Genomic DNA, 20,892 nt, shown 5'->3' with positions numbered 1-20,892 from the left:
CCGATTCTGTGCGCTAAACAGTGGAGGATGCCACAGACCATCGTATTTGAAGCACCCTGCCGGGACTGTAAAACATCACTGTGATCCAGACACCTGTATCATCTCTTAAACGGACAGAATGTGCACTTGATGACTCTTCTCAATCATTTGATGTTTCTTTGATTAATTACTTCTGATATGATTGGTTGAAAATGTTCGCAAACATCTTTTTTAAATAAAATTTATTTTACCGCGGTAATAGTGATCTAAATTATGCCAGGCAATTTTTGTAAATGAAGTGCAAACTACAATGAGCCTAATTTAAATAGAAAGGAGCCGTTTTTGCACGGAAAGGAATTACTGTAACTTAATACTCAAGAGACAGCGCAATTTCACTGCTAAAATAGATTGCAGGGTGGGTAGTGAATAAGTTTAGTGAATTCGCCACCAAGTTTCATACTTATGTGCGCGTAAGTTCTTACACAGCATTTCTGTTAGATTCAAAACAGGTCATTGGTTTTTACCCTCATTCTAGTATTGATTAATCCAGATTATTCTCCATGAGGGAACATGCGCCCACTGTTTGCTTAAAATATGCCTAAACTAGGGATGCACCGATCCGATACCTGGATCTGTATCGTCTCCTAAACTGAAGCTTTTAGATGGATCGGGTATCGGTCCGACGAGCCCAATTCAAATCCAATACTGTATGTTAGTCATGTTCATTACTGCCAAGCTCCAAAAATGACAAGGGAACCATAAAAACACAAATAAAGCAGTTCATATGACTTGTGCATTTTATTCATATCCACTAAAAGACGTGCGATAGCTCTGTGAATCACAAAAGGCTGTGTTTAATAAGTGAATATATAGTATGCGCAGCTCCAGCGCGTTAGTGAATGCCGCTGCTCTGTTCTCTCACACACACACACACACACACACACACACACACACACACACACACACACACACACACACACACACACTCCGGCTATTTTTAGCCTTCACACGTTGTGCAATATTTGAGCGCTACTCACGAACGGCATCTCCAATGTAGATGCTCAAAAGTTTGGTTCACTTATAATATGCATTTAGAATGGCACTGGAGGTGCATTTTACCAGAATTTGAATAAGAAGCGAGTTAAACTATTGTGAACTTGCCTACAAACAGACATATACAGGACTTACTGGAGAGTTCACAATCTCAAAATGAAAGCGTGAGGGTTTAAAAATTACACAATTTAAATATATTACTGTTGTATAAAAATATACAATATAATATAACAATTTGAAAGTATTTATGAAACGTGATTTCTATGTAAAAGTATTAGCACATAGGTTTGTATGCTCACATATGTGAGACCCAATCTCAGTCTGGCACAACCATCCAATGTGTTCCCTTCCATGAAAGTGTGCTTTTTTTTTTAGTTGATGTTGAAGCGGTCAGCACTGCCCCCTTAGTTCATGCAAATCTTGTTTGTTTCCACTTTAACAGGGCTCATTTTAATGGCTTAATTATATCATAAATTGTTTTTGCTTATGGGTGTGCTCCCACTCACAATCTCATCCCGGCACAACCAATTACCAGACTGATTAAAACCTCTATGTTGACATTCAGTGTTTTTATCACTGTCTCACTGCCTAATAAAAGATTAAATAACTACCTGGTACTTAATAACGGCACACAGAACCATAACTACAGTAACTATTACCTCATCACTGCTGATATTATGATGGAGAGAAGGTGCCACTCATCATGGTAATCTATTACTGAAACCATAATATTAGACCATAAACATTCTCTACGGGATGGCCCACATGATAATGATAAAGAGAGAGAAATGTCGGCACAACATGGCTCCAAAATGTGATTATTATTTTTTTATATTCTCACCTAAGGTGACATTTTGAGCACATAGCTCTTCATCGGACGATCTGAAGAGAAGCCATGGGCTCGAAACGTCACATTAGGTGGGAATTAGATTCAAATTTTGGAGCCGTGGTGTGCCAAATGTTCTTTTTTTTTTCTGATACCAATTTGGTCGGGCACCCACATTGAGCTTTTTTGCCTTTGGATGTGCGTGCTTTTGTTATTTTTTTATATCTAGACTCTCATTTCAGACCATTGCTTTTCATGGACAAAGACTCTTCTTAATTGGATTTATGAAATAACATTAAAATGTTGGGAAAGGAAACGGGGAAGAAATGTCAAAAAGCGAAGAGACAATAGTTAGGATTTACTTGTTTGCTTGTTTATTTTTTACAATGACCATTAAAAAGTGATTCTTTCAGTTAATGGTTAACGCTCAAGATCCACACACGTTAAACCATGGTGCTTTAGTCCCTATATCCTTTTGCCCTGGTCTCACCCAAATAACTTTGTCCCCTCTTTGTCTCAGTCAATAAAAAGTGTCAAATTGGCCACCAAAAAAACAAAACTTACTAATAATTTACAAAACACAATTCTGATATCAGTGGACTTCCTTATGCATCAGAGGAACCTATTCTTGGTATCCAATAAGCAGGGTGTATGTCAGACCTGAATCCAAGCCTGAAAAAGACGCAAAATTAAGAGAGCTTGAAAAGCTTCTGAATTGTGAACACTATAAAGACAGGGAGAAGGAAGAGGGGTTATGGCTGTGTCTGAATTGCATTAGCTTTAGTCTGATAGGAGACCACAAAGAAATCCCATTCACTTAAGGGTGTAAATGAAGCACTCATGCGTGTGGGTATAAATTTTTATTCCTACTCTTATCTACAGAGTTAAATGATCTTCATAAATCCCCCTGCTGTGTGGCCCTGGCTTAACCATGTAGAAAAAAAGAGGATGTGGATTATTGGTGTTATATGTTAAGAAGGGTGCCATATTAAACAAAATAACCTTCTCTTTTATCTCCCCCTCTCTTTTACACACACACTCTTTTCTTGTCCTACTGGTCTTTTTCTGCCTTGAGTGAATACCGCTTACCAAAATCTCTCTTTCAGGTCATATCTAGCAGGATCACAGCCTGAAATCACTCTAAATATCTGATTGGCTGTTTAAGGAGCTGTAACTGTGTTAATGGAGAGAGGGGGACATCTGTGTATGTCTTTGGGTTTTTTTAAGTCTAGTAATGTTGCTGTGACATCTGCTTTTGTCGAGAACTGATAATAGTTTCTTGAACTATTTCTTGAAGTGGCTTATGTGTTTATCTTAGCCTGCATTTGCTACTTCTGCTCATTGCTTTCATTTAGGAATGTTTTACAAGATTGTTCGTAGGGATTTATTGATCGTAAATATGTTTATTTCAACATTTTTGTTGAAGTTTAAATCGCGAGAATCGGAAAGGAAACATACAGTCGTTCCTAATTTAGTCAAATTTGTGATACGTGTAGTTGTGAAAATTTTGGCTGACAGACATGTAACAGCTGCTTTTGAAATAGATGATTAACAGGTCTACAAGTCAAACTCTCCTCTGAGCTCACTATTGAAGACTCTCATCTGAGCTCATTATTGAAGAGATGCTGATATTTTGATCTCAGCGGCCTGCTCACAAGGATTCAGTACATGTATTTATGTTTGAAACGAATGAACAAAATGTATATAATATAATTTTTTTTTGTGGTACTCTTTCTAAATACACTTTGTTAGTACCGGTAGTACTATTGTACATAATTAGACTGTAGTATTTTGTTACGTGGAACATAAATAACCATAAGTGTCTTGTGTTGTGACATGCTACACTCCATATAAAAACTAACAACATAATTTAAAAACAAGTTTTCGAAAAATTTAAAGAAACGTTGACCACCAGTTACCACATTATAATATACTCTTTCTCTTATATTCTGATTCCTTTTAACCTAAGAATGTGATGTTCATGGCCATTTTATTTTCCAACTACCCAAATACCTGTAATATTATATATATATATATATATATATATATATATATATATATATATATATATACACTCACCTAAAGGATTATTAGGAACACCTGTTCAATTTCTCATTAATGCAATTATCTAATCAACCAATCACATGGCAGTTGCTTCAATGCATTTAGGGATGTGGTCCTGGTCAAGACAATCTCCTGAACTCTCCTGAAAGAAAGGTGATTTAAGCAACTTTGAGCGTGGCATGGTTGTTGGTGCCAGACGGGCCGGTCTGAGTATTTCACAATCTGCTCAGTTACTGGGATTTTCACACACAACCTTTTCTAGGGTTTACAAACAATGGTGTGAAAAGGGAAAAACATCCAGTATGCGGCAGTCCTGTGGGCTTAAAATGCCTTGTTGATGCTAGAGGTCAGAGGAGAATGGGCCGACTGATTCAAGCTGATAGAAGAGCAACTTTGCCTGAAATAACCACTCATTACAACCGAGGTATGTAGCAAAGCATTTGTGAAGCCACAACACGCACAACCTTGAGGCGGATGGGCTACAACAGCAGAAGACCCCACCGGGTACCACTCATCTCCACTACAAATAGGAAAAAGAGGCTACAATTTGCAAGAGCTCACCAAAATTGGACAGTTGAAGACTGGAAAAATGTTGCCTGGTCTGATGAGTCTCGATTTCTGTTGAGACATTCAGATGGTAGAGTCAGAATTTGGCGTAAACAGAATGAGAACATGGATCCATCATGCCTTGTTACCACTGTGCAGGTTGGTGGTGGTGGTGTAATGGTGTGGGGGATGTTTTCTTGGCACACTTTAGGCCCCTTAGTGCCAATTGGGCATCGTTTAAATGCCACGGCCTACCTGAGCATTGTTTCTGACCATGTCCATCCCTTTATGGCCACCATGTACCCATCCTCTGATGGCTACTTCCAGCAGGATAATGCACCATGTAACAAAGCTCGAATCATTTCAAATTGGATTCTTGAACATGACAATGAGTTCACTGTACTAAAATGGCCCCCACAGTCACCAGATCTCAACCCAATAGAGCATCTTTGTGGTGGAACGGGAGCTTCGTGCCCTGGATGTGCATCCCACAAATCTCCATCAACTGCAAGATGCTATCCTATCAATATGGGCCAACATTTCTAAAGAATGCTTTCAGCACCTTGTTGAATCAATGCCACGTAGAATTAAGGCAGTTCTGAAGGCGAAAGGGGGTCAAACACAGTATTAGTATGGTGTTCCTAATAATCCTTTAGGTGAGTGTATGTGTATATATATATATATATATATATGTACCATGTATAGTGTAGTGTTAACAATTTTTGCAATCTTGAATGCAGGAAAGCAGTGCTTCATTTGTTTCATTAAGATTTGGTGTGGCATGCTCTTAGCTTTATAATGGGCAAGCTATAGTGTTTGTGAGGCTTCATTTGTGTAATGCAGATTTTGTGAGACAGTGCACTTGGATTCAGACCGCCTTTGAGCTGTGGTGACTTACCGCCATTCATTTAGCTGCCTGTAATAAATATTGATTCATCAAGGGATTTTCAATTTAAACCTCTGTGACGCATTGTGAAATATTACAAGAGAGAGGGAAATGAGAGGGAGAGATAGTGTGGGGGAAGAGAAGATAAGGGAAGATTTTTAACAATCCACTTTGCATTCATTCATTCATGCAGTTGTGCATGCAGTATGATTTTTATTTGAAGAATATTTTAAAGTGCAGCATTCTCTCACATTCTTATTACATGTATGCTTTTGGCAGATATTACATTTGTGCTTTTGTCCAAAGTGACTTACAGTGCTTTTAAACTAAACATTTTATCAGTACTTGCAATCCCTGGGAATTTAAGCTGTGACCTTAGCATCGCTTGTGCCATGCTCTACCGATTGACCTATGGGAACATGTGCTCATGCTTTAAAAAAGCCATGACACCAAGAGTCTGTGTTAGTTAGTTAGTTAGTTAGTTAGTTAGTTAGTTAGTTAGTTAGTTAACAAACAAACATACAAACAGATGGCCATTTACAGTCCACCACCCAAGAATTCCCTCTCTGTCTTGCACATGATTAGACAGACGGGTGCTCTTTAGTCCCTTCCATGCAGTGACCCGGCATCCAGCGCAGCGAGCTGGAGAGTGGTGGAAGTGTGTAGTCAGCATTGCGAGTGTGCCTGGTGATTGAGTGTCCGAGGGGACCATGTGGGGGAGGAAAGGCCCTCGTAAATCCCCTACAGCCACCAGAAAATAGATATAATCTAAACATTAACTACATTAATAGTAGCAGGAGTTGAATTAAGAAAGCAGTAAAGCATGGACGCCTAGGCATAAATTACACAAGTCTGTGCACACACATGCATACAAACTGCCCTCCGCCCATTATACACTCTCTGTTTTGCTTTTTCTTTTCTGAATCTCTATCTTTGTCTCACTCTTTTTGAGGTTTTTTTTGGTTGTGAATGTGGAGTTCTTATAGTTGGAGTTCTTAGCCACAAAAAGCTTCATAGACGTGAGACTGAACTGTGAAGTTTCATTTTAAGCAAAAAAAATAATAAGGGATGGTTTGCCCAAAAATAAAAATTCTGAATATGAAAAATAATTTGCTCACCCTTCTGTTTTACTTTCTTCTTTGGTGGTTAGGCAGAATGTTAGAGACTGAGCTTGCATCCTTTCTCCTTATAATGAAAGCGAATGGTGTCTGAGGCAAACATTCACCTTAAGATCTCCTTTTTTGTGTGTGCTGTGGAAGAAATAAAGTCCTATGGCTTTGGAACAATATGATGGTGAGGTTTTTTTTGGGGGTGAACTATTGTTTTAGTACATTAATTCATGCACTACACAAGAGTGTTACCAAATATTCAGGAACGTGGGAACTAAAGGTAAAAATGTAAGAGTTATCCTTTGAAAAACCCATTTTGATTAATTAACAGATTAATAGATTCGCTACTTATCTGAATATCGGAGGGACAAGAATTTAAAGTGGTTATGCTCCTGGCGATACAGTACAGTATGGTATTTCCTTGAAATCTAACCCTGATCATGTCTGAGAAACACAAACAAAACCCAATTACAATCTTTACTTTGATTTCTTTAGTTGGCACACACTCACACGCACGGTCACTCACGCTCTCTCAGTGTGGGTGGAGTGGCCGGCGTGGCCCTCATCAGGTTTAGTGCTCTGGTATTGATCAGCACAGGATATGCTGCAGTATTGCTCCACTCTCCTCTTCGTCACCACCTCTTCATTCATCTCATCCACCCATCCTGGTAGCCAGAGAGAGGGGAAGGAAGAGTGAGGTAGAAAAGGAAACAAGAGAAGATAATTGAGAAAGTTAAAGCTACAATCAGGGCAATATAATTTAGAGTTTTACTAGTGGTCAAACAATGTTTTTTGTTTTGTTTTTTTAATGGCCGATACCGATATAGAGAGACCATGGTACAGATTGATATACAGTAATGTCTATATAAGATATATACAGTGAAATGGAATAAAACACTGTATTTAAGCATTATCACACGAGCATGAGTGCGATATGAACCTACATCAGCACTGCTGTGATTCGGCCATAGGTAATCACATCAGTGCTGATTTAGGGCAATATATCACAATTGCGAGTGTGATTATTGCATATACACAACAGTTCAATGAAAAAGTATATTTTTAAAAATTAACACTGAGTACGATCATAAAAAATGCATTTGTGCATGGAACTACTTTTACACGTCGCATCAGAATCAATGGCTGCTGGATCAAATCAAATGATGTGTCCAAGCCTTCATTAGTAATTCAAAAATGTCACTTCAGAAATCGTATCACGGCTTGTGCTGTTTCAAACAAGTTATTGGATAAACAAGGATGGATGCGTGTGTGTGTGCGCGTGTGTGCGTGTGTGTGCAATCACCTGTTGCCATACCCAAGCAGAGCTGCTGTCAGCTTTCTGAAGGTCAGCTATCTCAGTGGAAAAATTGTGTCCAAGCGGGAGTATTTCTCCCTATTTCGCAGTAGCCGGTGCGCAGGAGTCATTCACTATAGAAACCGTAATGTCCTCCGCCATTTTAAACAGCACCCATTGTGTAATTAATCAGTCTGATGTGTCTCTCAGCTGTGAAGAGTGTGCTGAAGTTGTTCGTTTAAAGCCGTTTTATTAAAGCTATTTCCTAGCTTTAGTAATTCTTAACAGATCTGCACTGCTTTTACAGTTTAGAATGGCATGAACACAAGCGGAGAGCATCATCAGAGTGCTGATGGTGTCTGACCATCAGTGCTCATGGAACGTCTCTCGTCCAAGCCGATTCGAGGACCGGAACTAACTGTTGTATATATGTATATGTGTATATATATATAAGGTCAGGCGAAATCAATAAACCAGCAGAAATGTGTGTCGTTTCTATCACGGTTATGCAAAATGTTGCCACATGGTAGGGAATGCGCGTTCCAGTCAACTTTACATTCTGAGAGAAAATGAGCAATAGGTTGTAAATCAAAGGCCACATTCTCCATGGTGTGGACATGACCCTACGCTAAGCCTGTCACCTTCTGTTACTATTGCTGATGACGTCAACCTTTCGGTGCGTGCTTAGCCACAAAAGTGAAGAGAAGCAGTCGCACAGAGTAAATTGCCTCAGGAATTATTAGAGAACACCTTTTTCAGCTGTGGATTTAAATATCTACTATTAGTATAAGGTCACCAAAAAGTTTTCCAGTATCCAATGGAAGGCAAAATCCAAAACAATGCTTGAAAGGCAGGGTTTGCTTTAGAATCAAAGCAAACACTTTGGCCTGTACATGTATATTCAACTAAAAAAGAGAGATGCCTCACTTTTTGCTTGGATTGAATAACCATGCTGACCAGATCAAATGTATTAAAATTAGGGCCGTTAATCGATTAAAATGTTAAATCGAATTAATTACATATGCCAAATAATTATTAAAATAAATTTTCAGGTTTGAGGTTTGTAGGGCTCCTTGCTCGCACACGATGTTTCAGTTCTGCCCACAAATTTTCGATCAGATTCCGGTCAGGGCTTTGTAATGGCCACACCAATACCTTGACTTTGTTGTTTGTTGCTACCAAGCTTTAACTTCATGGCTGATGTCTTGAGATGTTGCTTCAATAAATCCACATCATTTTCCTTCCGCATGATGCCATCTATTTTGAGAAGTGCACCAGTCCCTCCTGCAGCAAAGCACCCTCACAACATGATGCTGCCACCCCCATGCTCACGGTTGGGATGGTGTTCTTCAACTTGCAAGTCTCACCCTTTTTCCTCTAAACGTAACGATGGTCATTATGGTCAAAAAGTAATTTTTTTGTTTCATCAGACCAGAGGAAATTTCTCTCCTTGGAGCATTGGCTTCTTCCTTGCTGAGCATCCTTTCAGGTTATGTCGATATAGGACTACTTTTACTGTTGATATAGATACTGGTCTACCTGTTTCCTCCAGCATCTTCACAAGGTCCTTTGCTGCTGTTCTGGGATTGATTTGCAATTTTCGCACCAAACAACATTAATCTCTAGGAGACAGAATGCGTCTCCTTCATGAGCGGTATGATGGCTGCGTTGTCCTATGGTGTTTATACTTGTATGCTATTGTTTGTACAGATGAATATGGTACCTTCAGGCGTTTGAAAATTGTTGCCAAGGATGAACCAGACTTGCAGAGGTCCACAATTTTGCCCTCCATTGAATATGTCCATTGAACTCATCAATTTGTCTGAGATAGGTTTTACATTTATTGAATTAGATTTTAACACTTTACTCCATTTACTTTCTGTATTCAAAAATATTTGAATACAGAAAATGTGCCCCATGCATTACACCCACATTTGTACTGTTAGTACAGCGTTGGCATTGTGATGCTGTGCCAGCCATTTCTTTTAATCACCATGAACAACACAACACATTGAAAAGATATAAAACATAGCGTGAGCATAAAAAAAAAAAAAAAAAAAATGATGTAGTCAACAAAACTGGAATGATGATGACAACTATTAAATTTACCTACTGTCATCTGCCCCCAGCCCTCCCCTTTTCTCTCATTTATCTTACTCTCTCTGAACACTTTTTCATCTCTCTGCCCACCTTTCTGCCCTTGAGGTGTTTCTTTGTTCAAACAAACATTTGAGATGTTTCCCCACCTCTAATGGTTAAAGCTTAGTTCCCCCATGGAGCCCGGGTAGCTCAGCAAGTAAAGACGCTGACTACCACCCCTGGAGTTTTAAATTTTGAATCCCAGGGACTGCTGAGTGACTCCAGACAGGTCTCCTAAGCAGCCAAATTGGCCCAGTTGCTAGGGAGGTTAGAGCCACATGGGGTAACCCATGTCGCTATAATGTGGTTTGCTTTCAGTGTAGCGCGTGGTGTGTTGTGCGTGGATGCTGCAGTGGGTGGCGTGAAGCCGCGGTAATGCGCTCAACAAGCCACCTGATGAGATGTACGGGTTGATGGTCTCAGATGCAGAGGCGACTTAGATTCGTCCTCCGCCACCCGTATTGAGGCGAGTCACTATGCCACCACGAGGACTAAAAGGGAATTGGGCATTAGAAAAAGGGGAGAAAAAAAACACTTAGTTCCCCCATTATCTGCTTTGCTTGAATCAACAAATAATTTCCACAACAAAAATTGGTTAGGTGAGACTAGCTAGCTCATTTCAAGGGTAACTCTTTTTGTCTATTCCTCAGGATGAGCTTACTAATGCTTTCTCTGCAGCCAAATAGACAAGACTAGCATTATTGTGAATGCCTGTGCGGCCTGTGAATTCCTCCCCATCACCAAAACAAAAGTCACATCGTTAATCACCCTGCCAATGTGCTGATTCGCTCTCTCCTTCATCTGTGCTCGCCCCACGGTCGAAACACAACAAGACGCACATACATGCATACACATGCTCTCATGTGAAAGCACAGTCTAGCCCAGAGAGTGCTAATGTCGTAAGCGATAGTAGTGAAGTAGGCAAACTTCAGCCTCAATTAAAGTTTGGTTTAGCTTAATTTAGTTCTTTGAAATTCACATTCTCAGTGAGACAACTCTTTGGCTGATGTTTGCAGGCATATGCATTCCTCCACTGAGCATCACACACACCAGCACTGACGAGTTTTTGTCTTGACACAGGTGTAAGTCCTCCATGCACATCCTTGCTGATCATTGCTTAATGTGCCCCCTAAATGTGCCACATACAAGCAAAAAGAGATTTGTGTCTAGTGGGAGTGATAAAAATCATGATGCTTTCGAGATGTTTGCTGTAAAAGCATTTATTTTGACAGAATGAATTAAAGGGACAAAAACAGGGATGGGCCGCTTGAGGTCATCATCAGCATATTCTGTATTTCTACATATTGTCATCTTTGCATTTCATGCCTCTTTAATGTAGCACCTGTCTTCAAAGTTTCACGAGTGTGCGAATGATTTTAGTAAGTTCTTCTGTTCTCTTCTCTCTTATTTCCCCCAGTAGACCCTTGGAAAGAGCACAAAGACCTTTTTATATCATAGCCTTAGGGTCAGAGTCCCCCAATGCTAAGTCATGTCCAACTCCAACAGTGCAATTACAAACCATCATGTGTCCCATAAAAATAATTCTCCACTGCCATTCAAGTGATACATGACATGGGACAACGTGATATGTCACTTCAGACCCTGAGTATCAGTGTGGCTGGTTCCCTCTACTGGTATGAGTCTTTTTTTGTTTAGTTTTTGTTTGAAAACTCAGTTTTCAGCTTCCTGATGTCTTTGTTTTTCAAAGTATGCAGTCATGGAGAGTGTTTTGAAATGCTCTGTTTTCGGAAAACGCTGTCCCAGTTTCAAATGAAACCGTAGTAGTGTGGCTTCACTTTATACCAACAACTCTGTAGAAACCACATCTGAGGTGCATTAAATAAATAAAAAATAAATAACAAAAAAACAGTGGACCCCCTTTTTATTGCATTTATTTCAGCCAAACAAATGTTGTACTTTTGTTGGTGTGGTGTGAAATGACTAGCAGGAAATCTTGTCAAGTCATGTATATTGATGTTCACCTGTTCCCTTTGCTCTCTCCCTATGATTTGGAATATCACTTAAGATGGACAAATACCCTGTGAAGTCTACCTCAAAGTGTACTTTTAGAGGATTTGAACATATCCTGAGATGCTGCAGTATCAGGAAACTGCAACTAAAGGTGTTTCGTACCGACATTCTGGGGATCTAAGATTTAGAGAGTACTGGTTGGCTGAAGATAAGGTATCAACGTTTGAGGGTCAAGGACAACTGTCTTGGAGCTCAAAGGATGATGGAGCTTTCCTCTTGCCTTCTTTTTAAGCTTTTATTTACCTCTTTTTCCAGTGTAAAAACAAGATACCCAAGAGGTCACAAGGCATAATATGCTTTCAGCATTTCTGTCTAACGTTGTATTCATCTTCAGAAAAGCCCACTGAAATAAAATTGGCATGCTGCAATATGTATTTGCATTCACATTTGGGCCTCATATATTTTCATCATTTGTCATACAGACTAACAAAGTCACTATGACAGGGGTTAACTGCTGCGCATGTTCCATGTCCATGTCATGGCTACATTAGGCTCCATTATGGCTCATGTGTGTCCTGCTTCAGCCCCAGTGAGGGCAGCAACTGTTCTCCCATTACGCCTCATTATGGCTCCCATGGCTGCAGTCACTGAACTGATGTGGACCTGCCTGAGTTTATGATGTATGTGCGACATATGCTCTTACAGCTAAAACAAAGTAGATTTAAATTAATTTTACATGCCATGCCTTGGCCTATTACTGTGCCTAATCTTTCAATATTTAATAATTTAATCATTCTTGGGATTAGGGATTTGAACAAACCCCTTGCTTTTAGGGAATGTGCAGGTTCAAATTAAGTTTAGCTCAATTGATCGAATTTGTGGCATAATGTTGATTACCACCAAAACAATTGTCCCACATGGTTACAGTAAGGCACTTACAATGGGAGTAAATGGTGCCAGCTCATAAACACACCATTTCAAAAGTATGACCATACTTTTCTATATAATCTCATATACTATCTTCATATAATAGTTGTATAATATTGTCAATAAATATCCTTTTTAGCAAGTCTGGGAACTTTTACCTTTTCATGTCCGGTGGCTTTTGCAACCCCTCAGCATGTGATGGTTTTGCCTGGTGGATGATTAAACAGGCAGAAAAATATTCCAAAAACTGATTGTGTGTGAAAAATTGTGTGTGTGTGTGTGTGTGTGTGTGTGTGTGTGTGTGTGTGTGTGTGTGTGTGTGTGGGAGTGTTCTGGCTCAATGTTGATGCTGTGCTTTATGTGTGGGGTTGGACATATTGGCCAAGGCAATAGATTGTGTAGTTGAAGCTTTTGTATTGGGTGTAGATTGATGTTGGAAGTGATTTGCTGTTGGGCTTTAGATGGGCTTTCGAAACGTTTTGTAGTAAAGTTAATGTCTTCTAATACAGAGTAGCTGCTCTCTCTCCAACTCTCTCATACTTTCCTTCACACAACCTCTCCCACATTCAGCCTCAAATATAAAGTGAGCTCCAAAAATCAAAATTAACCACATTGAAAATCTGGGATTCAAAATTCTATTTTAACCTGCAACATTGTTAAATGAAAGAAATGTTAATTGCATAAGTAATGTTTAAGATTCTACACTACTTGTAAGTCCAAATTAAGAAAATGTGTGACATTCACAATGTTAATTGATTCGTATAAAAGTTGCAAGAAACCCGTGTGTGTGTGTGTGTGTGTGTGTGTGTACACATTTCAAAGAGAGAGAGGAAGCATCAAGGAGTATGTTTGGGGGGCAGTCTCTCTGCTCTGGCCTCATGCCCTGGCAATTATCTCAATGATTTCCTCCTCTTTTCAATTCTCTCCATTTCCACACGGCCGTCCCCTCCATTAGAGGAGCAATTTACCAGAGTGCTGTGACACAGAAGCCAGGAGAAAGAGAGAGAGTTAAGAGAGAGCATCATAGTTGGGGTGTGTTTGGGAGGATGAGGTTGGAAACGAGTGTTGAATGAGGGACAGTAAAAGACTGAGCAAGCTGAAAGGAGTTATATCATGAGAATTAAACATTTACAAATGGCCTCCCACATTTACATGTCATTGACACATAAGGGCTTTTCACACTGCGCTTAACCCCAGGATATCTTCATTCTAATCCCCACTTTTAACTCCAGGTAAATCAATGTTTCACATTTGTAATTTTGAAAGGGGGTTTGCACATTCTGCCTGGGGCTATGAAACCCCTCTCTGGAGCAGGGTTACCACCGCATTTGTGGGGTTAACCCTGCATTGTGGTGCCAAATGTATACAGTGTGAAACGATGTGGTGTTTGAATGTTACAGAAAGATGTTTAGCAACAGACAACCAATCAAATAAAGCCTCGGTGCTTACCTCATTAAATATTAATGCCCTTTGTACTGTCGCTGAAACTTTCACGTGCTGTTGTTCTCCGTCTAAGGGAGTCCGGTAAAGTGTAAACAGTGGTGGCTAACGTGATAACTGCCATGATGAAGAGCATATTGATCATGGCATATTTCAGAAGACAAAAGTCAAACAAAACTGATTTGCTTGGCAACATTTCACAAAAGAGCAGAGCAGCTCCATTGACCGCTTTCTTGTCTTTTGCTAGCTGTATTCGTCCAATCAGTGTTATCGACACTGCAAATAAGAATTGTTAACCTGGGGTTTACAAATGTACAGTGTAGGAAACATAGGAACATGAATACCTAGGATAAAATATGAACTGTGTGAAACAGGATATCACAGGATTCTGTTTAACCAGGATTAGAATAACCCGGGGTTAAAGATTTCAAGTGTCAAAAGCCCTATATTGGGTGATCAGAAACTTTTCGCAGTCAGACTGAGGTAGTTATGAGGATGTAGGATTGATACTAATATTCTGAGCACAAAAAGAGCTAATGTTTTAATAGAAAAATGTGGGTGTTTATGCATATCTGGATACCAGCATTAGAATCAAGCAGTTTCTTTGTTGTTGTTGTTTTGTTGTTGTTTTTGCGAAGTTCTCTGATCATGTCAGACTGACCTTAACTGTTTACATGACACATTTCAGTGTGCATTGTTTTGTAAACATGTCACAATGTAACGCAGGCTTTGCATAGTGACCGTAAATACCGAAACATACTCTACACAACTACCTGAACGCTGGTGCTTGTAGCTACACAAACTAAATTTTGTGCGTTGTTGTAGTCCTTAGTTTGAACTTGGAGGACATTAGTGTGAACTCTCTGTTTCTCCGGTGAGTTTTCTCTTTCAAGCCATCTAATGTCACTACGGAGCAACAGTTTGAAGTAAATATTGCTGAGCAAGTAAGCTTAAGTCATTTATTATTTTTTTGCCTTAATAATAACTTGTCTAGTTTATTAACAGTTTTTTTTTTAGGTAACACTCACCACTTGAGTGCTAAGGTTTGTTACCGCTACAGTAAGGCAAGAACGCACGTTAAGCATACTAAACTGTTGCGCATGTTGTCCAAGCACTTACATTTGCATACACTTACTTGCGTAAAGTGTGTATTTGGAGAATGGGGCAGCACAAACTATATGAAACCCAACAGCAAATCTGCAGCCATGTATAAGCACAAAGCTTATTTCTTTTCACATGCATTTACATTTTTCACCGTGAGCGAAATTACCCATTATGCTTGGTTTGTTCTTCCAATGCGGATGCTACAGGCGTCTGCTTCGCAGCTTATTCCCATTACCAAGCACTGAAATATCACTAACAACAGTCAAAAACGAGTGAACCATCTGTTTTTACTACACGTAAACCCCTTTCTCACAAAAGGCCGAGTGTGGGCATTCGGTTTCGACAGCAATCCCTGAATAGAGAAGTACACCATCACACAATTCAAATCTCTGTCTCGCATAAAACAGCTCTGTCTTCCTCTTCCATTTCTCTGACAGAATGTGTACCACGTACGTGTTACATGAATAGAATGAGGTGCACATTTCTTGCCACGTGTTGGTAGTTTTGCATAACAGAGTTACAGATGATAATTGAAAATGTATAACGGTTGCCGAATTTCTACCGGTTTATCATGTCTACCGGTATATCACCCAACCCTAGTGATTTTGAAGCCTTAGATCAGTGATTCCCAACCAGGGGTAAGCTTACACTAGGGCAGTGGTTCTCAACCCTGTTCCTGGACATCACACAGTAAAGTTACTGCGCTCTAGTGCTCTCTGCACGCATCATGTGTGTGTGTGTGTGTGTGTGTGTGTGTGTGTGTGTGTGTGTGTGTGTGTGTGAGAAAGACAGACCGGTTTATCATGTCTACCGGTATATCACCCAACCCTAGTGATTTTGAAGCCTTAGATCAGTGATTCCCAACCAGGGGTAAGCTTACACTAGGGCAGTGGTTCTCAACCCTGTTCCTGGACATCACACAGTAAAGTTACTGCGCTCTAGTGCTCTCTGCACGCATCGTGTGTGTGTGTGTGTGTGTGTGTGTGTGTGTGTGTGTGTGTGTGTGTGTGTGTGAGAAAGACAGAGACAGAATTCACGAATATGATGCAATATATTTAATTAAGTTTTTTGTTGAGCAGTTCAGTATGAAAACAGACGAATCACGGACATTCAGGGAATCTAGAAATCCCGACTGGTTGATTTTTAAGGTAAAAAAAAAAAAAATAGTAGGTTCCATTTAAAAATCTTCAGATTTGAAGCATGTAATTTTTAAGTGCCGCCTTTTCAGAGAACAACTTGGTCTCTCCCTCATTCACATACACTCACAGTGCGACATGAGATATGAACCTTTTAAAGATGATTAATAAAACAAAGGCTTGATTGAAATGTTTTTCATCTTTGTTATCTTCCAAAATGACAGACAATATTTGGAATTATCTGTCAATGTAATTCCAGTGACAAAGAATTATATTTAATGCAACCTCTGATTATTACATCTGGTTTGACTCTGAATGTTTCAGCATTTTGGGTGGCTTATCATTGTGACATTTATTTTTCAGTAGTTTTTGAGCCACCAGAAGTTGTTATAACACCCTATTACAGTGCATAATTATCCAGACCCTTAGCTGCTCGCCATCACCAGTAACGTTAGTCTAGCTGATAACAACAACTAAGCGGAAGTGTGGAGCATCCAAGATGAAGTTTCTCACTGCAATGGCTCCTTCCATGGAGAAGTCAGGACAAAGGTGTATATAGAAGTCCAAAAACTACCTGTTTATAAAAGGGTTAGAGAAAGATTAAATAGCCTTCCAAATGAGACACAGCCCGAGGGGTCAGAATGATGGAATATGATCATGTTTTACAAATATATGGAAAAAAATATTTATAAGTTAACCTCATGCAGCACATTAAAATAAGAAAAAAGACATGTCATGACCCCTTTAATTTACTTGAACAAAACACGACTGATTGATTGAATTAATTTCCAAAGTGTTATAATCCTTTTTATCATTGAATGTTTTATTTTTTTTATTCAGAATCCTCTTGCAGAATCGCTTAAGGACGACCTCAGAAAGGCAGTGGAGGGGGCGGAGCATGAGGTGGATAGGCGGAGCGCTATACAGAGTCTCAGCAAATAAGCTCTCTCGGACTCATAGCACCTGCACATCTTACATTAGACCAGGTAACTGGCTTACAGAGATCATTACCTGTTCAGAGATAAATGGCATAAATGTGTCTGATGGCTTCCTTTATTCACACACATGCTCCATCCTTATGTTACTGAATTTGATATACATTTTATATTTTATATAATGTAGTTTATATAAATTGATTTTTAAGGGTCAGTACTGTATATATTGGTTGTCTAGGAGTACACAATACAGATTATCAACCTATCCAGCAAGAGAGGGGAGGGGGCTATGGGTCGCCTTCTGAAATAATAAAGCTGTCATCTGTCACTGGCCACAGGTTGAAAGAGAGACACACACAGAAAGAGAGAGACGGTGAATGCACTAGATTAAAGTCTAAAGCCCCAGACAGAACTGGAATTAAAGATCAGCTCCTGCCCTGTTACGAGAGTTCCACACAAGCACGCATACTGTCTATTTATGATCTCCCCAACATATGGTATTTTCACCATAAAGAAATCTGGTACAGCTAACACACATATAGTCAATTTCTCACTCATTTGTTAATGTATATGTCACAAAAACATCCCACATATCCAGCCAGCCATTTCTCACATGCACCCAGATCTTAAATTCCTTCCCATCTGCCCTCATCTCTGTAGCACTCAGTGCTACATAGAGTACACAGTGTTTATACTTACTTGTGGCTCAATGTCTCCCATTTGGCCATGAGTGACGGACCTTGACATATAAATAAATTGCATGGTATCATGTCATAGTTCTTCTTACTGGCCTGCGACATTACTGCTGAATGTGATGACCTGAAATGACTGTACATGGATATTGGCTAGCTTGTTATAATTAAATATGCTTCAAGTGTTATGATTTTGAAAAATGTTTTTATATTGTGTTAAGTTGAAGTTTAACATTTCCTTATAATGATGTGTAATGTGACTTCTGCCAATTTTTGTCTTTCTCCATACTACAGAAGAATGGTATGGTCCGGATGTTTCCTACACTAGTAGTCTGGGAAGAACATCCGCTTCACGTTATGTTGCCAGGTTAGTGCTATGAAATTCAATAGTAATGCCGAAGCATTACCACTCGTGTCATTACCTACCATGACTCAACAAGCAGTAAATGCTTGAAAAATCTCTTCCATGTTAATACGAGTTTCTGTCCTATCTAGCCCTGGCAAGGGACAAGCACACTGGATTTTGTCAGTCACTTGGTTTCTATTATTGTGCGATGTAAACATTTCACAAAATTAATGTTTATTCATGTTTTTTGTCTTTTGTATATGTTTTCTTTTTTGTTTTGTTTTTTGCATTTCAGTCGTGCTGTGCAGAGGAGTTTAGCTATAATCCGACAGGCTCGGCAAAAGAAACAAAAGGCCAAGCAGTACTGCATGTACTATAACCGGTTCGGCAAGTGTAACCATGGTGACACTTGCCCTTACATCCATGACCCTGACAAGGTGGCCGTCTGCACCAGGTATGACTTATCTGTGCAAACTCAAATTATCCTATATAATATAGATAAGATGGTTTCAAATTTAACTTTAATTTGGTGTTTGAAAGTTAAATGCAGAGATCGGCATTTCCGAGGGTGGTCTTTGTCATAGAGATAACCTTGATTGGTTGTATCCAACATTGAACTGTTAATTGGTTGGCAGGTTTCTCCGAGGCACATGTAAACAGACAGATGGAACCTGCCCTTTCTCTCATAAAGTAGCTAAAGAGAAGGTAAGTCAGCCATTCTACTTGATCCAATGCAGTGTTTACCAACCATTTTTGTCTTATTTACCCCCACAGCCCAACCGGTAAGTACCTCTTCATCGATACCAAAACTGAAATGTGTTCCTTGAACTGAATGTGCATTCACCACGAAAAAAAAAAAAGAAATATGATTCATTATTTTAATCATTAAAGTTTGAAGCCAAATTAAAATCTCTCCAAGTACCCGCTTGAGCAGTGATTCTCAACCCTGTTCCCCGATTTTGTATATCTCCCTTTTCTGACTCACCCAATTCAGGTCTTCGACAGGAACAGGGTTGAGAACCACTGCCCTAGTGTAAGCTTACCCCTGGTTGGGAATCACTGATCTAAGGCTTCAAAATCACTAGGGGTGGGTGATATATCGGTAGACATGATAAACTGGTAGAAATTCGGCAACCGTTATACATTTTCAATTATCATCTGTAACTCGGTTACGCAAAACTACCTACACGTGGCAAGAAATGTGCACCTCATTCTATTCATGTAACATGTACGTGTGGTACACATTCTGTCAGAGAAATGGAAGAGGAAGATGGAGCTGCTTTATGTGAGACAGAGATTTGAAGAAATTTTTATTTTTAAGGTACTGACCATTTTTCGGTGGCCACCCAAGCTAAATTTTGGGCCGCTGGAGCAATTTCAATTACATGAATCTCACGTTCTGAATATGCTTCTCATTTGACACACGCTGCTGTGTTTAACCTGATTTTTGCACGTGCTATATTTGAACCACAAGCGTGCGTGAGTCCAGCAGGCTTCCGGATTGGGCTTCACTGACTCTAGCGTTACTCAATATGGTTTCTCTCTATTGCGGAACAAACTTAAAAACTTGCATGACCCATTTGAGTTTTGAGGGGTTTTTTACCTTAAACCGCTATGGATGAAGTCATATATCTCAATCGGCGAGAGAGCCTGACATTCTAACCAACACTGACAAGCAAAACAGCTAAAACAATGTGTCATGCGGCAACAATTGTGTCATCTGTCATGGAGATTTTTTAAACTACACCTCATCACCCTTAATAAAATTCATTTCAAGTGATGTTAGATATTAGAAATCAAACCGGCTTTGCTTTCAGATATTCAAATATTGTCTACAGAGATGACATAAACCATTAAAAGCCTAATGAAGTGGTTCATGTTAATAATGTAGTCAGCAAAATCAGACTGAAATGTGAAGTTTAACATTGTGGTAAGGTTGATTACCACTTTCTGAATGCTAATTGAACTTGATTGACCATTGACATTTAGATTTATTAGCAAAGGCATAAGAATCACAGCATTGGTCATGATTGGCTCTATGTGGTGGTATTAGGTTACTATCAATGCTTGCTAGCTTGTGACGTGATAATTAAAGATGGCATGGCAGGTTCCTCTCTCAGGTTATTATATGGTGTGCCACAGTCTCAATATCTGTGTGGCAGCGCCTGTAGACTTCCAAAGTTGCATAATTTGAAGTCTTTGCCCAGGCATGGGAAACCATTGCCGTCATGGAGACAGGATCAGTAAGCCAAAATGTGATCATATACTGTTTAGATTCTCGAGAAGTGAACTTTATGAAATCTGTACTTAACTATCCCTCTCAGACAACACATGTGCATGGTCATGTCTTTCATTGCCATGGTTTGTTGGTGTTAATCATTGAATGTATGCTGTGCTTGAATGTTAATTTAATTCGGCCATTGTCTGTTGTTTTAATGTTCTATA

The 20,892-nt window shown here is 39.5% G+C and overlaps 1 protein-coding gene across 1 annotated transcript in view; it reads left to right on the top strand.

Annotated features, from left to right (window-relative positions):
• zc3h3 (zinc finger CCCH-type containing 3) overlaps positions 1–20,892 on the top strand; it is a 97,034-nt gene that overhangs the window by 51,078 nt on the left and 25,064 nt on the right. Inside the window, exons 5-8 of the mRNA XM_052141722.1 lie at positions 17,315–17,460; positions 18,396–18,468; positions 18,743–18,901; positions 19,083–19,152. Coding sequence (XP_051997682.1) covers positions 17,315–17,460; positions 18,396–18,468; positions 18,743–18,901; positions 19,083–19,152 — 448 coding nt within the window. The remainder of the gene's footprint in view (positions 1–17,314; positions 17,461–18,395; positions 18,469–18,742; positions 18,902–19,082; positions 19,153–20,892) is intronic.

Source organism: Xyrauchen texanus, chromosome 13 (genome assembly GCF_025860055.1).
Source record: "Xyrauchen texanus isolate HMW12.3.18 chromosome 13, RBS_HiC_50CHRs, whole genome shotgun sequence".
In the NCBI taxonomy this organism is placed as follows: Eukaryota; Metazoa; Chordata; class Actinopteri; order Cypriniformes; family Catostomidae; genus Xyrauchen; species Xyrauchen texanus.
Note: the sequence above shows the minus strand (reverse complement) of the source record. Positions and strands in the feature narration are given on the sequence as shown.